Source organism: Mustelus asterias, chromosome 6 (genome assembly GCF_964213995.1).
Source record: "Mustelus asterias chromosome 6, sMusAst1.hap1.1, whole genome shotgun sequence".
In the NCBI taxonomy this organism is placed as follows: Eukaryota; Metazoa; Chordata; class Chondrichthyes; order Carcharhiniformes; family Triakidae; genus Mustelus; species Mustelus asterias.
Genome location: NC_135806.1, coordinates 15,695,905 through 15,710,195, shown reverse-complemented (window position 1 = coordinate 15,710,195; position 14,291 = coordinate 15,695,905). Strand labels below are relative to the sequence as shown.

At 46.1% G+C, this 14,291-nt stretch overlaps 1 protein-coding gene across 1 annotated transcript in view; it reads right to left on the bottom strand.

Moving 5' to 3' along the window:
- Positions 1 to 11,962, bottom strand: part of LOC144495265 (neuronal acetylcholine receptor subunit beta-3-like) — a 34,696-nt gene extending 22,734 nt beyond the window's left edge. The window contains exons 1-3 of the mRNA XM_078215336.1: positions 11,822 to 11,962; positions 5,878 to 5,922; positions 3,976 to 4,085 (exon numbers count right to left, since the gene is read on the bottom strand). Of these exons, the coding sequence (XP_078071462.1) occupies positions 3,976 to 4,085; positions 5,878 to 5,904 (137 nt within the window). The 5' untranslated portion in view covers positions 5,905 to 5,922; positions 11,822 to 11,962. The remainder of the gene's footprint in view (positions 1 to 3,975; positions 4,086 to 5,877; positions 5,923 to 11,821) is intronic.
- Between the last annotated feature and the right edge of the window lie 2,329 nt (positions 11,963 to 14,291).

The following is a 14,291-nucleotide window of genomic DNA, read 5'->3' as shown; positions in this document are numbered from 1 at the left end:
CCGCCAATAGCTCAAACATGGGTTCAAATCTCACCACGCCAACTGGTGGAATTTAAATTCAATTAATAAATCTGGAATTGAATAAAAGCTGGCCTCAGTATTGGTGACCACGAAACCATTGCGATTGGCGTTAAAAACCCATCTGGTTCACTAATGCCCTTTAAGGAAGGAAACCTGCCAATCCTTATCGTGCCTGACCTATGTGTGATTCTAGACGCACAGCAATGTGAATGACTAAATTGCCTCTTAGTGTCAGGGGGACTAGCTAGGGTAAATGTATGAGGTTATGGGGATAAAGCCTGGGTGGGATTGGGGTTGGTGCAGACTCGATGGGCCGAATGGCCTCCTTCTGCACTGTAGAATTCTATGATTCTATGACTCTGACTCTTAAATGCCCTCTGAAATGGCTTGGCAAGCCAATCATTTCAAAGGCAGTTAGGGATGAACAACCAATGTTGGCCTTGTCAGCGATGTCCACGTCTTGTGAAAGAATAAAAAGTAAAAAGTTGCCTTCTCTGCAACCACATGCCACTTCACAGAACAAAGGGAATTGACACAGAAATCCAGTTGAAAGGAAACGAGATCCCCCGTCGCTGGTTTAGAAGCAGAGAATCAACTCTTTCAACATGTCTGAGCAACAATGCCTCAGATGCCTCAGGCTGTCACAGCAGGTTGTGGCTCCCGGGGTAAGACCACCTTCCAGTGGAGCAGGTGGTGCACTGTCAATGGCTGTCAAGGATCCTGTCACTTGAGGGCCATACACACCACCCCAGCACAAACCCACACTCCCCTCCCACACTTCGCACTCTGGTCTCTGCCTCTCACTAAATAATGTGCTCTCTTCTACAAAGCAAAGAGGAATATGAGCACTCAGATTGGCTTTTTTGAAAAGGAGGGACGTACACCATCTCTGGAAGGTAGCCATGATGTGGGATGGGCACAGTAAGAAGTCTCACAACACCAGGTTAATGTCCAACAGGTTTATCTGGTGTCACGAGCTTTCGGAGTGCTGCTCCTTCATCAGGTGAGTGGAGAGTTGGGTTCACAAACACAGCATATATAATCCAAAGAGAACTTTATGTAATTGTAGCATCACCTCCACTGGCTTGTATCCCAGCCTCCTTGGGATAAAGGATAATTCTATTAGCCTTTCAAATTCTACCTGTCTACTAACCTTCTTAAACTGGACCCCTAAATCTCCCTGCTTCACCTCAGGGCTCTACTTCTCACCATTGAGAGATATCCTAAATGATCTTGACCAGATCCAAAGTGAGTGACCTTCCACTTCCTTGCACTGAACTACACCTGCCACAGTTTTGCCCCTACCTAATCTATCAATGTCCCTTTGCAACCTTTCTTTTTCCATCTACACTATTTACTGTGCCACCTAACCAGATGTACAAACATGGAAGTACAGTTGATTTTGATATATTCATAAGTGGCTGAAGTATTTCCAACACCAGAACACACAATTTGCAGAGTGTGCGTGAACGTAATATAACAAAGATACTTAAAATGCTTCATGTTTGTGGATTTAAATCTGCACATGCAGACATTTCCACTGGAAGTGTTACTTGGACTGAAGGAGGCCCAGGTAAATTGAAACGCTGTTTGAATACTGTCGAAACTGATGTGTCAAAAGAGCAACACTGATGGACTTTGAAGGCAAACATCCCAGAGGGTTTAATAGCTCAAAATGATATGTACTGGAAGGATATGAGATGTGCCATAGTGGACAGTATGTGAAAATTCCCACAGATGTTGCCATAAAGAGGGTGTGAGAGAAGCTTTCACAGAATTACTACAGTGCAGAAGGAGGTCATTTGGCCCATCAAGTCTGCACTGACTCTCCAACAGAGCATCTTACCCAGACACTATGCCCGTGACCCCACATATATACCCGCAAAACCCCCTAACCTACACATCTTTGGAGACTATGGGTGGAATTTCCCTGTCCCGCCTGCCACGGGAATCATTGTGATTCCATGCAAAGGTTCATTGAGCCCGGGCAGGGTTTTCCAGTCTTGGGACGAGTGCGGCCATAAAATCCTGCCCTAAGGGCAATTTAGCATGGCCAATCCATCTAACCTGCACATCTTTGAATGGTGGGGAGAAACCGGAGCAGCCGGAGGAAACCCACACAAACTCGGGAAGTGAAATAATCACTTGAATCATTATTATTCGAAACCCAGTTCTACTTTTCTCTGTGGCAGTGGAAACTGATCTTTTTTTCTTAAAGGAGCTCAGATTACTTTGGAATGAGAAAAGTCAAGCACTCAGATAGACTCTGGTGAAATACACATCTCTAAATTGATTCTTAGATTACATATGAATACGTGACTATCTTTGACAGATTGGTTAGATATTTTAAAAATCCAGTTTTGTGTCCATTGAGAATTTGCTGTCCCATCCACTATAATTCCCTTGATTCATTTTGGTAGATCGAACCAGGGCAGGACTTACTCAGTTAATGGTAAGGCGTTGGGGAGAGATGTAGAACGAAGAGATCTAGGGGTACAGGTTCATAGCTCCTTGAAAGTGGAGTCACAGGTGGACAGAGTGGTGAAGAAGGCATTCGGCATGCTTGGTTTCATTGGTCAGAACATTGAATACAGGAGTTGGGACGCCTTGTTGAAGTTGTACAAGACATTGGTAAGGCCACACTTGGAATACTGTGTTCAGTTCTGGTCGCCCTATTATAGAAAGAATATTATTAAAGTGGAAAGAGTGCAGAAAAGATTTACTTGGATGCTACCGGGACTTGATGGTTTGAGTTATAAGGAGAGGCTGGATAGACTGGGACTTTTTTCTCTGGAGCGTAGGAGGCTGAGGGGTGACCTTATAGAGGTCTATAAAATAATGAGGGGCATAGATCAGCTAGATAATCAACATCTTTTCCCAAAGGCAAGGAAGTCTAAAACTAGAGGGCACAGGTTTAAGGTGAGGGGGGAGAGATACAAAAGGGTCCAGAGGGGCAATTTTTTCACACAGAGTCTGGAACGAGCTGCCTAATGCAGTCGTAGAGGCGGGTACAATTTTGTCTATTAAAAAGCATTTAGACAGTTACATTGGTAAGATGGGTATAGAGGGATATGGGCTAAATGCTGGCAATTGGAACTAGCTTCGGGGTTAAAAAAAGGGGCAACATGGACAAGTTGGGGGGAAGGGCCTGTTTCCATGCTGTAAACTTCTATGACTCTTTAAGGTAAGTGCTTGCTGCTGGGATGTAGAACATGTTCCATTTCACACATGCTGTGTCACCCCTTAAACCTTGTCAGGTTGGATTCACTGTCACCAGATATAGACTTAGGCTTCCTGGCTCAGTTTATTTCCGGACACCCTGAGCGGGATTTTCCAGCCGTGCGCGCCCCCAGACCCGAAATTCCCGCTCGAGGTCAACGGACCTTTGAATGGTTCGCTGAATTTTCTGTCCCGCCCGCTACGATTCCCGTGGTGGGTGGGATGGGAAAATTCCACCCCTCCGACTTCAATGCTGTAGCAATTTCACATCTTAAGCACCATTCCTGCAGCCGTCAAGTGAGATTGCCAATTTGGGCTGCAATTTGTACCAGTAAGCAGCCTTTATGTAATTTTAAAAATGTATTATTTTGCGGGATGTGGGCATTGCTGGCTAGGCCAGCATTTAATGCCCATCCCTAACTGCCCTTGAGCAGGTAGTGAGTGGTAAGCAGCCATCTTGAACCACTGCAATCCATGGTGCAGCCATGGTGCTGTCAGGAAGGCAAAATGAGGAGATATGGCAGGCCCACTTACAACGTTGTTTGAACTTCGAAGAAATACCACACTGACGGCAGTGTAGAATTATCCGGAACTTAGAGCATAGCAGAGATATTCGGCACAAATGGTCCATGCATAAGCCACCTCACAACTGACCTCATTTAATCTTATCTGGGCAGATTTATCAATATTTTTTTCCCTCGGCAGATGGGGAAATGTATAACCGTAAACACCTACTTTTCATATAATACAATGTCAGGCAGCCAGATGGACTCCGACGGAACTCTGATTGTGTTAATGCCACCATAATCATCAGGATTCCAGCTCAGCTTGTAGTCATTCCACTCCTACAATATAGAAGGGTAATCATGTTACTGCATGACAGAGTCATATAAGAATAGGGACAAAACAATTTAAGCATGCTGGGTGTCAGAAATTAACAATGGAAATGAGAAATACAAAATGACACATTCAGTACACCAGCTGATGGACTCAGGTACTGTATTCATAGAATCACACAATGCAGAAGAGGCCCTTCGGCCCATCGAGTTCACACCGACACATTAGAAACACCTGAACTCTCACCTAATCCCATCTGCCAGCACTTGGCCCATACCCCTGAATGTTATAATGTGCCATGTGCTCACCCAGATACTTTATAAAGGATGTGAGGCAATCCACCTCAACCCCCACCCGCCTCCCCACCTCGCCCTCCGCCCCCCCCCCTCCTCCCCCCCACTCAGGCAGTGCATTCCAGAGAGTCACCACCCTCTGGGTAAAAATGTTTTTCCTCACATCCCCCCTAAACCTCCTGCCCCTCACCTTGAACCTAAGTCCCCTCATGACTGACCCTTCAACTAAGCTGCTCCTTATCTACCCTGTCCACGTCTCTCATAATCTTGTTCATCTCGATCAGGTCGCCCCTCAGTCTTCTCTGCTCCAACGAAAACGACCCAAGCTATTGCAGTGCATTGGCAGATAGAGAAGCCTTGGTCACGTTTGTTTTTGTCAAAGGCAATAACTCTAAGTTTGAGAACAAGTCTGAGAGATAGTCCAGCACATTCCAGCGCAGATTGATGAGAGACAAATCGGTGCCTATGATTCACCATGCAGCATTTTAGTCCACGGCACCTTGATGAATGCGCTTGCACGAAATCTTTTCATGAGTGATTGTTATATAATTGCTAACCTTAATTACTTTCAATGGTCTGTGAGGCCATAAAATGATGCAAAAGGGAATTTTATATGAATAGGTTAACCATGAAGTTGAACTTGATTTTGGATTTATGATTGCAAATGTACCAGAAGCAGCTGTGAAATGGAGATCAAGCATTTCCCTGCAAGAATGAGAAAAGCTTTAGTTCAAGTAAAACTCTGGGTGTTTTGGTTACAATCTTCCACTCACATTGTGGATATTGTGGTAGCTTCGATTCTTCATTATATAGGCCTACTTTCGTCCTCTGAATGGCAACATGTGGAGGACATCCAACATTAAATTCTCAAATTGGTCATCTCTATGGCCAAGCAGACTGGAAGCAGGGGTGAAGAGGCAAGCAGTGCAATAGATCCACAAAGAGCACCAAGTGAGTGGCTGCAGGGAAGGATTATTTCTTCCAGTGCTTTGCTGGTGTTGAGAACAGCAGCTCAGACATCTGATTTAACTGCCATTGACTGAATGTGTAAGAGAAGTTCCTATTTCTTCAGTTTAAGAGTAGGAATGAACTCTATCACTGAATCATACTCGATTGCCCATTAGAGTCAGAATTAACATATCATGGAATCATAGAATCTCTACAGCGCAGAAGGAGGCCATTCAGCCCATTGAACCTGCACCGATAACAATCCCACTCATAACCCCACGTATTTACCCTGCTAATCCCCCTGACACTAAGGGACAGTTTAGCATGGCCAATCAACCTAACCTGCACATCTTTGGACTGAGGGAGGAAACCTGAGCACCCGGAGGAAACCCATGCAGACACGGGGAGGATGTGCAAACTCCACACTTGAGTCACCCAAGGCCAGAATTGAACCCGGGTCCCTGGCGCTGTGAGGCAGCAGTGCTAACCACTGTGCCACATTCCACCCTCCACCGTTCTGCTTATGATGCTTGTGGAGACCATGAAATTATCTCCTCACCTGCTTTAACCAAACATTCGTCGTCATCAACTGATTCTTTTCATCCTGTAACAAGAGACACACTGGTAGATGCAGAATACACCAGACACTACTTAAAAAAATGCAACTTGGGTGAAAGCTTTAAAAATAAGTTTTATCTCATTTGATTTTATTCCAATACAATTTGTATAATGCAGTTTGGATGTTAAGAGTTACAATAAAAGGGGAAGCAAGATACTGTATAGGGAGTTAATTGCCGATAGTTTCCGCTTTGATGGAAATCAGCCTCATCAGATAGTTTCCGCTATCTTTTGCGTTGGCTTTAAAAATATTGCACTGGAACCCCTCTCTGTCCACAACACTGACCATGCCCACAGATTGAATTCAGTATCAAGATGAGTTTTCACCATCACTTGTTCGTGGTCCTTCAAGAAGGCTCGTCAAATTTGCTGTTGTTTTAGGTCTCAGACTCAGAGGCCAGAATTTTGCCAGCACGCCCGCCCCCAATCTGGGGGCAGGTGAGGCTCTGGGAGAATGGCATTCACCTTTGGCCTTGGGTGGGATTGTATGAACCGCGGGTGGACGTGTCTGTACAATTCCGCCCAGAGGGTGGAATTTTACGGCTTCACTTGACCTGAGACCGCAAATTCCACCCGAGGTCAACAGACCTTCCCATTGGCCGCCCCTTGCCTGCACTGATTCCCATGGCGGGCGGGGCGTTAGAATTCCTGTGAGAATCTCTACAATGCAGAAGAGGCTATTTGGCCCATCGAGTCTGCACCAACAACAACCCCACCCAGGCCATATCCCCGTGTATTTACGCTGCTAATCCCCCTGACACTAAGGGGCAATTTAGCATGGCCAATCAACCTAACCTGCACATCTTTGGACTGTGGGAAGAAATTGGAGCACCCGGATGAAAGCCCACACCGACACAGGGAGAATGCGCAAACTCCACACAGACGGTGACCCAAGCCGGGAATCGAATCCGGGTTCCTGGCGCTGTGAGGCAGTAGTGCTAACCACTGTGCCATTGTCACGTCGATGAACATGAAAAGAAAACAAACTGATGTAAGATAAGGTGCCAGCCTGTCATCGCCCACTTTACAACATCACACCAAATCAAGATCAACCGCAAAAATTATGGGATGTGATTATTTTAAATTCCAGGATGCAAGTGGTTTCAGGATTCATCCAATCTCTGTTTCTTTAATCCAGTTGAAGGGAGACTGCAACACTGCAATGCTACATTCACACATACAGAAAGCTTTTAATGAAAGGATCTTTAAAGTTTTTTAAGTAGAGTTGATATTCCTGAAAAAGTGTTTTTCCCACTTTGGGAAATTGTTCATTCCTGCTGGAGTGCAGTTATACAGGCTCTGTGGGCTTATCCCACTGCCCACTCTTGAGACCACAGAATGGGGGCATTCGTTGTACAGGCTCTGTATCAGCTGGGGATTTTGCACAGCTCTTTGTGTTGGATGCATTTATTGTCCCTTTCATTTCTGTTCTGCTCTGGCTCCTGCAAAGTTCTGCCGTCACTGCTGCTTCCTTCTCTAAGAATGTAGCAACTTTCACCCTGGTTCCTCTGGCCTGTTGTCTTTCCAAAATCCCCACCAACATTTTGGCAGGTGAGCAACTAAACACAGGGGCCTCAGTTATTCAATGAAAATAATCCCAGGTCAGCATCCAAAGGACTCTTCATTGACTGGCCAAAATTCTTCCAGAGCACTTTCCTAAATCCATGATTTACCCAATAGAAGGACAATCAAAACAAGTACGTGGCAACACTGTCACCTCCATGTTCCCTTCTAAGTCACGCTTTCCTGAACTAGATGCCATCATTAGATCAAAAATCCTGAATCCCTGAATCTAACAGCACCTTGACCACATAAAGAGGTGTGGTTTAAGAAGTATCACAATCACTAACTTAAAGATGGCGAGGGCTATGGGGTAATGCTATTGGCACTGGAATAGTAATCCAGAGACCCAGGATAATGCTTGACCTTGGTTCGAATCGCACCATGGTGACATTTAGATTCAATAAAAATTCTAATGAAATTATTGTTGTAAAAACCCATCTGGTTCACTAATGTCCCAAAAGGAAGGAAATCTGCCATCTTTACCTCGTCTGGCGCCACATGTGACTCCAGAGCCACAGCAACGTGGCTGACTCTTAAATGCCCTCTGTGATGATCTCGCAAACCTTTCAGTTCAAAGGCAATAAAAACTGGTCCAGCTAGCGACACCCACATCCCATGAATTAATGAGTTTGCATGTTCTCCCCGTTTCTCCGTGGGTTTCCTCTGGGTGCTCCAGTTTTCTCCCACAGTCTGAAAGATGTGCTGGTTGGTACATTGACCCGAACAGGCACTGGAGTGTGGCGACTAGGAGAATTACACACGAACTTCATTGCAGTGTTAATATAAGCCTTACTTGTGACTAATAAATAAACTTTAACTTAACTTTAACTTTACGGCTCTATATCCCATGAATTAATTTCAAAAAAGCAATAAATGTTAACCTAGTTTCGGTTAATATCCCAAAAGTGTGTCACTCAAAAGAATATTGCACAAGACAACCTTTCTTTGTGTTGCTGATGTGAATGCCAAAGCAGAACCGTGCTCACAAAGTGTTCAGTTCCCCATTCAAGCAATATTTTTATACTGAGATACATACATGTACTCTTCAACATAATACTTAGATTATTGAAAAATCATAGAAGCTCCACAGTGCAGAAGGAGGCCATTCAGCCCATCAGCTGGAATTTTACCGTCCCGTCCACCACGGGAATTGGAGCAGGCGAAGGATGGACCATGGAAAGGTCTGTTGACCTCAGGTGGGATTTTATGATTTTGGGACGAGTGAGGCCGTAAAGTTAAGTTAAAGTTTATTTATTAGTCACAAGTGAGGCTTACATTAATACTGCAATGAAGTTCGTGTGAAATTCCCCTAGTCACCACACTCGGTCGCCTGTTCGGGTCAATGTACCTAACCAGCATGTCTTTCAGACTGTGGGAGGAAACCAGTGCACCCGGAGGAAACCCACGCAGGCACGGGGAGAACGTGCAAACTCCACACAGACAGTGACCCAAGCCAGGAATTGAATCCAGGTCCCTGGCGCTGTGAGACAGCAGTGTTAACCACTGTGCCACCATGCTGCACCTGAATATCCCGCCCATCGCGTCTCCACCGAGCATCTTACCCAGGCCCTATCCCCATAACCCCACATATTTACCCCACTAAATCCCCCAGCCCACATATCTGCACAACCTGCACATCTTTGGAATGTGGGATGAAACCGGAGCAGCCAGAGGACACCCATGCAGACACAGGACAACGTGCAAACACCACACAGGCAGTCACCCTAGGCCGGAATTGAACCCAAATCCCTGGGCTCTCTGAGACAGCAGTGCCATCCATACTGATACATTTATCAATGTCCTTGGAGTGAAAGGAAATATGTGTTGCAAATTCACTTGTACAGTGTTGTTCCCTGTGTGGATTTGGCAGCATAGCTCAGGCCAGCTGAGATCATGCTGCATGTATATGTTTCCCGACCTGATGTTTGCTATTTAACAGTGCCCTTATTTTTCATACCCTGTGAAATTCTAACTATATTGCTGTATAAGCCTTTTATTGGGTTCTTTGTACAAAAGAAACTAGAGTCAGCAACTGTATCAATTCAATCACCAGATTGTCGTAAATCCCATCTTCTTCACTAATGTCCTTTAGGGAAGGAAATCTGTCGTTCTTGCTCCATTACTATGGCTCCAGATCCACATCAATGTGCCTTCTGAAACGGACCAGCAAGCCATTTGGTTGCATTCAAGAAAGCAAAGCAGCACCATCTCCTCAAGAGCAATGAAGGATGGGCAATAAATGTGCCCTGAACAAAAATCTACGCAAGGAGTTTGAATTTTCCAATCAGATTCTTTTTCAGCTTGAAGATATATGCATCACAGGTGGGAAAGAGGGCAAAAACGTTCTTTGATAAAGATAAGGCAAAGGGGGCTCGTCCCACCAGTCGCCGCCCGGTTTCTCACCTTTGGCGAACCTATTGGCACCGTGAAGCAGGTGCGATCAACCTCGCAACCGGGAAGGGTGCGAGGCTGATTACAATATTCATGATGTTATTTAAATTTTATGAATGAGCCCGGCTTACCGGCGAGGATCACGTATGGTCCCCAGCAAGGGGGATCAGACATGATGGCCTGGCCGGTGGAACCGGAGGCCATTGAGGTGCCCCCCGGGTGGTCGGGGGTAGCAGGGTTAACCTGGGACCCTGGCAGTGCCAGCCTAGCACCCTGGCACTGCCCGCCTGGCGCTGTCCACTAGGCACCCTGGCACAGCCCACTGGGCACCGGACAGTGCCAAGTGGTGGTACCAAAGGGGAAGGGGTGAGGCCATGATAGGGACGAGGCCTAAGGGGAAGCAGGCAGGGGGGAGAAGCGCACTCTGAAATCACGGATCAGTCAGGGTGGCGATCGGCCAGGGGGATATCAGGCCAGCAATCATCCGAGGAGGCCGGTGATGGGCCAAGGAGGTCAGCTTTCGGAGGGTGATGTGTAAGGATGTGAGGAGGGGGGAGACGATATCCGGGGGGGGATGGGAGTGGGGGGAGGTGGGCGATATCCAGGAGTGTGGGAGGAGTGACAGATCTTCAGTGTTCTATATACACTTGTACACAGAACACTGATAGATCGGTGCATATACAATGGCGCCCTCTAGCTGAGAGCAGCTTTCCAATGAGAATAGACCGTCCACTCCCCCTACTGGCATGAATCAGGAGGTCTTGTGATGCAGTGAGTAGCATCTCTGCCTCTGAATGAGTAACACTGGATTCAAATCCCACCCTCAGGACCTGACGGGCAAGGACATAACATGGCCACACCTCAATGGCAGGCGGTAAGAGCGGGAGAGATTCCTGATCAGCCATGTGATGGAAAGAACTATAGAACCTCTATCATCACTATAACTCCAGATTGTAGCATGCAAAAAAAGGTGAATATTGCCACAGCAACCTAGGCTCCTTGAGCAAATTGTAACACACCACCAACAATGAGTGATGTTGAAGGCCTGACTCGCTGTGCGTGCTGCCCATGCATATGGGAGCATGGCCAAGTGAGAATTTCAAATAATTGACACAACCCATAAACACTATCCCGAATATACCTTCTTCACAGGTGCGCATGACCCAGTTGTCCCCCGATTGAAAAATTGAGGCTAGTGTAGTTCTGCATTATACAAGTTATATTCTGTAATAAAGGATAAACAGTCTTTTATACTGATAAAGGCATGCATCAATGAATAGATTTCAGTTAACTTTGATCAGACAATCATAGAATCCCTAAGGTGCAGAAGGAGGCCATTCAACCCATCGAGTCTGCACTGACCACAATCCCAACCAGGCCCAATCCCCATAACCGTACTTATATACCCTACTAATCGCCTGACACTAGGTTCAATTTAGCATGGCCAATCAACCTAACCGGCACATCTTTGGAGCATGGGAGGAAACCGGAGCACCCGGAGGAAACCCACACAGACACGGGGAGAATGTGCAAACTTCACACTGACAGTGACCCAAGGCCAGAATTGAACCCGGGTCCCTGGCGCTATGAGGCAGCAGTGCTAACCACTGTGCCACCGTGCCGCCCCTGCAAACCCGAGAATATCCCAACTTATGAGTCACACTTGACCTCATCCATAATTTGCCAACTAAAGTCAGCAAAATGCAAGCTCTGGTTTAAGAACAAATCTTCGGCGTGGATTTTCCGATCGTTTACATCCCGCCACTGCTTGCGAGCGAGGACAGAGAATCTGACGCTCAGCCAAACCTCTGTTCACTGCAGTGGGTCCAGAGAAACCCGCCAGCATGAACATTGGGCAGAAAATTCCGCCCTTGGGTTTCAATTAAAACGAGAACACGGAACTTTCTCAAAATGCCACCTCATTGACTTACCACATCCACTAGCTGGGAGATTTCGAGTCCAAACTTGACCTTGATTGTATCGCTGGAGTTTCTAACCGGCCTGACCCATTTCTGGTATCCTCGAAACAAGTTTTTTAGCAGGGTGTCCTCTATCTCTGCAAGCAACTTGATTGTTCTGGTGGCTGGAACAATGCATTTCAGAGAAAGCAGTCAATGGCAAAAAGTCACAGGTTGAAAAAAAGAACATCATTGTGGAAATGGGACCTTCTGCAAATGAAAATTGATCAACTGCTGTGACTTTCGTCACCAGATGCTGGCTGGCAGTTTTGCTTCATGTTGATCCCCTTTATCCTGATCCTGAGGCTTCTGGGGATACACTGGAGCAGAACAAAAATGTCCAAGTATCGCAGTGCCAAGGGACAAGGTAACCCATTTCAACCCTCTTCATCCTCCTTCCTGTTCCCACATCCCTTCCACCATAGAATCATAGAATCCCTGTGTAGTTGATCACAGTGTAATTCTGCATTATACAAGTTATATTCTGTGATAAAGGATAAAGTCTTTTATACTGATAAAGGCATGTATCAATATATAGATTTCAGTTAACTTTGATCATAGAATCATAGAATCCCTACAGTGCAGAAGGAGGCCATTCAGCCCATTCAGCCAAGTTGATGATGTGTGCGAATGAGGTGAAATTTTTCACACAGATCGTAATTCTTTGGAACTCTCTACCTGAAATGGTAGTGGAATTAGAGTCTTTGAATATTTTTAAGGCAGGTGAGGATATATTTGTGGTAAGCCAAGGGAGTGATAGTTTATCATGGGAATGCAGGATGCAGATTTGGGGTTACCATCAGATCTTATTAAATGGCAGAGCAGGCTCGGGAACCGAATAGCCTACTCATAGAATCATAGAATCCTACAGTGCAGAAGGAGGCCATTCAGCCATCGAGCTTGCACCAATCCCACAACAATCCCTTGAGAGCAATCCCAACTAGACCCTATCCCCATGTATCTACCCTGCTAGTCTCCCTGACACTAAAGGGCAATTTAACATGGTCAATGCACCTGGGGGAGGCAATTGCCTAGTGGTATTATCACTAGACTATTAATCCAGATACTCAGCTAATGTTCTGGGGACCCGGGTTCGAATCCTGTCATGGCAGTTGGTGGAATTTGAAATCAATAAAAAATATCTGGAATTAAGAATCTACTGATGACCATGAGACCAAAGTTGAATGCCGGAAAAACCTACCTGGTTCACTAATGTCCTTTAGGAAAGGAAATCTGCCATCTTTACCTGGTCTGACCTACATGTGACGCCTGAGCCACAGCAATGTAATTGACTCTCACCTGCCTCCACGGGCAACTAGTGATGGGCAATAAATGCTGGTCCAGCCAGCGACGCCCATGTCCCATGAATGAATAAAAAAACCCCGCACATCTTTGTAGTGTGGGAGGAAACCCGAGCATCCGAAGGAAACCCACAAAGACACAGGGAGAATGTGTAGACTCCGCAAAGACAATGACCTGAGGCTGGAATTGCAATGAAGTTACTGTGAAAATGTCTTAGTCGCCAGACACAGACACCTGTTCGGGTACACTGAGGGAGAGTTTAGCATGGCCAATGCACCCAACCAGCACCTCATTTGGACTGTGAGAGGAAACCAGAGCACCCGGAGGAAAGCTACTCAGGCATGGGAGAAAGTGCAAACTCCGCACAGACAGTGACCCGAGGCCAGAATTGAACCCAGGTCCCTGGCGCTGTGAGGCAGCAGTGCTAACTACTGTGCCACCGTGCCGCCCTGACCAAGGTGATCTTCTGGCTTTGCAGTCTTTTGGGCAGCACTTTCAAACAAAACTAATTTCTCCTTAAATGGTCTTCATTCTAATCAATGAAAAATAAAAGTTGATGATGTGTGCGAGTCAGGTGAAATTTTTCATACAGAAGGTCGTAATTCTTTGGAACTCTCTTCCTGAAATGGTAGTTGAAGCAGAGTCTTTAAAGGCAGGTGAGGATATATTTGTGGTAAGCCAAGGGAGTGATAGTTTATCATGGGAATGCAGGATACAGATTTGGTGTTACCATCAGATCTTATTAAATGGCAGAGCAGGCTCGGGAACCGAATAGCCTACTCATAGAATCATAGAATCCTCCAGTGCAGAAGGCAGCCATCGAGTCTACACTGACCACAATCCCATCAGGCCCTATTCCTATAACCTCACGCATTTACCCTAGCTAGTCCCGCTGACACTAAGGGGCAATTTAACACAGGCAATCCACCTAACCCAGCACATCTTTCGATCTGTGGGAGGAAAGCGGAGCACCCGGAGGAAACCCACGCAGATACGGGGAGAATGTGCAAACTCTACACAGACGGGACCCAAGCTGGGAATTGAACCCGTGTCCCTAGCGCAGTGAGGCAGCAGTGCTAATCATGTACCATGCTGCTCCTTGTGCGCATGCGAACTGAAGTTGAAGTTATTTCTCACAGAA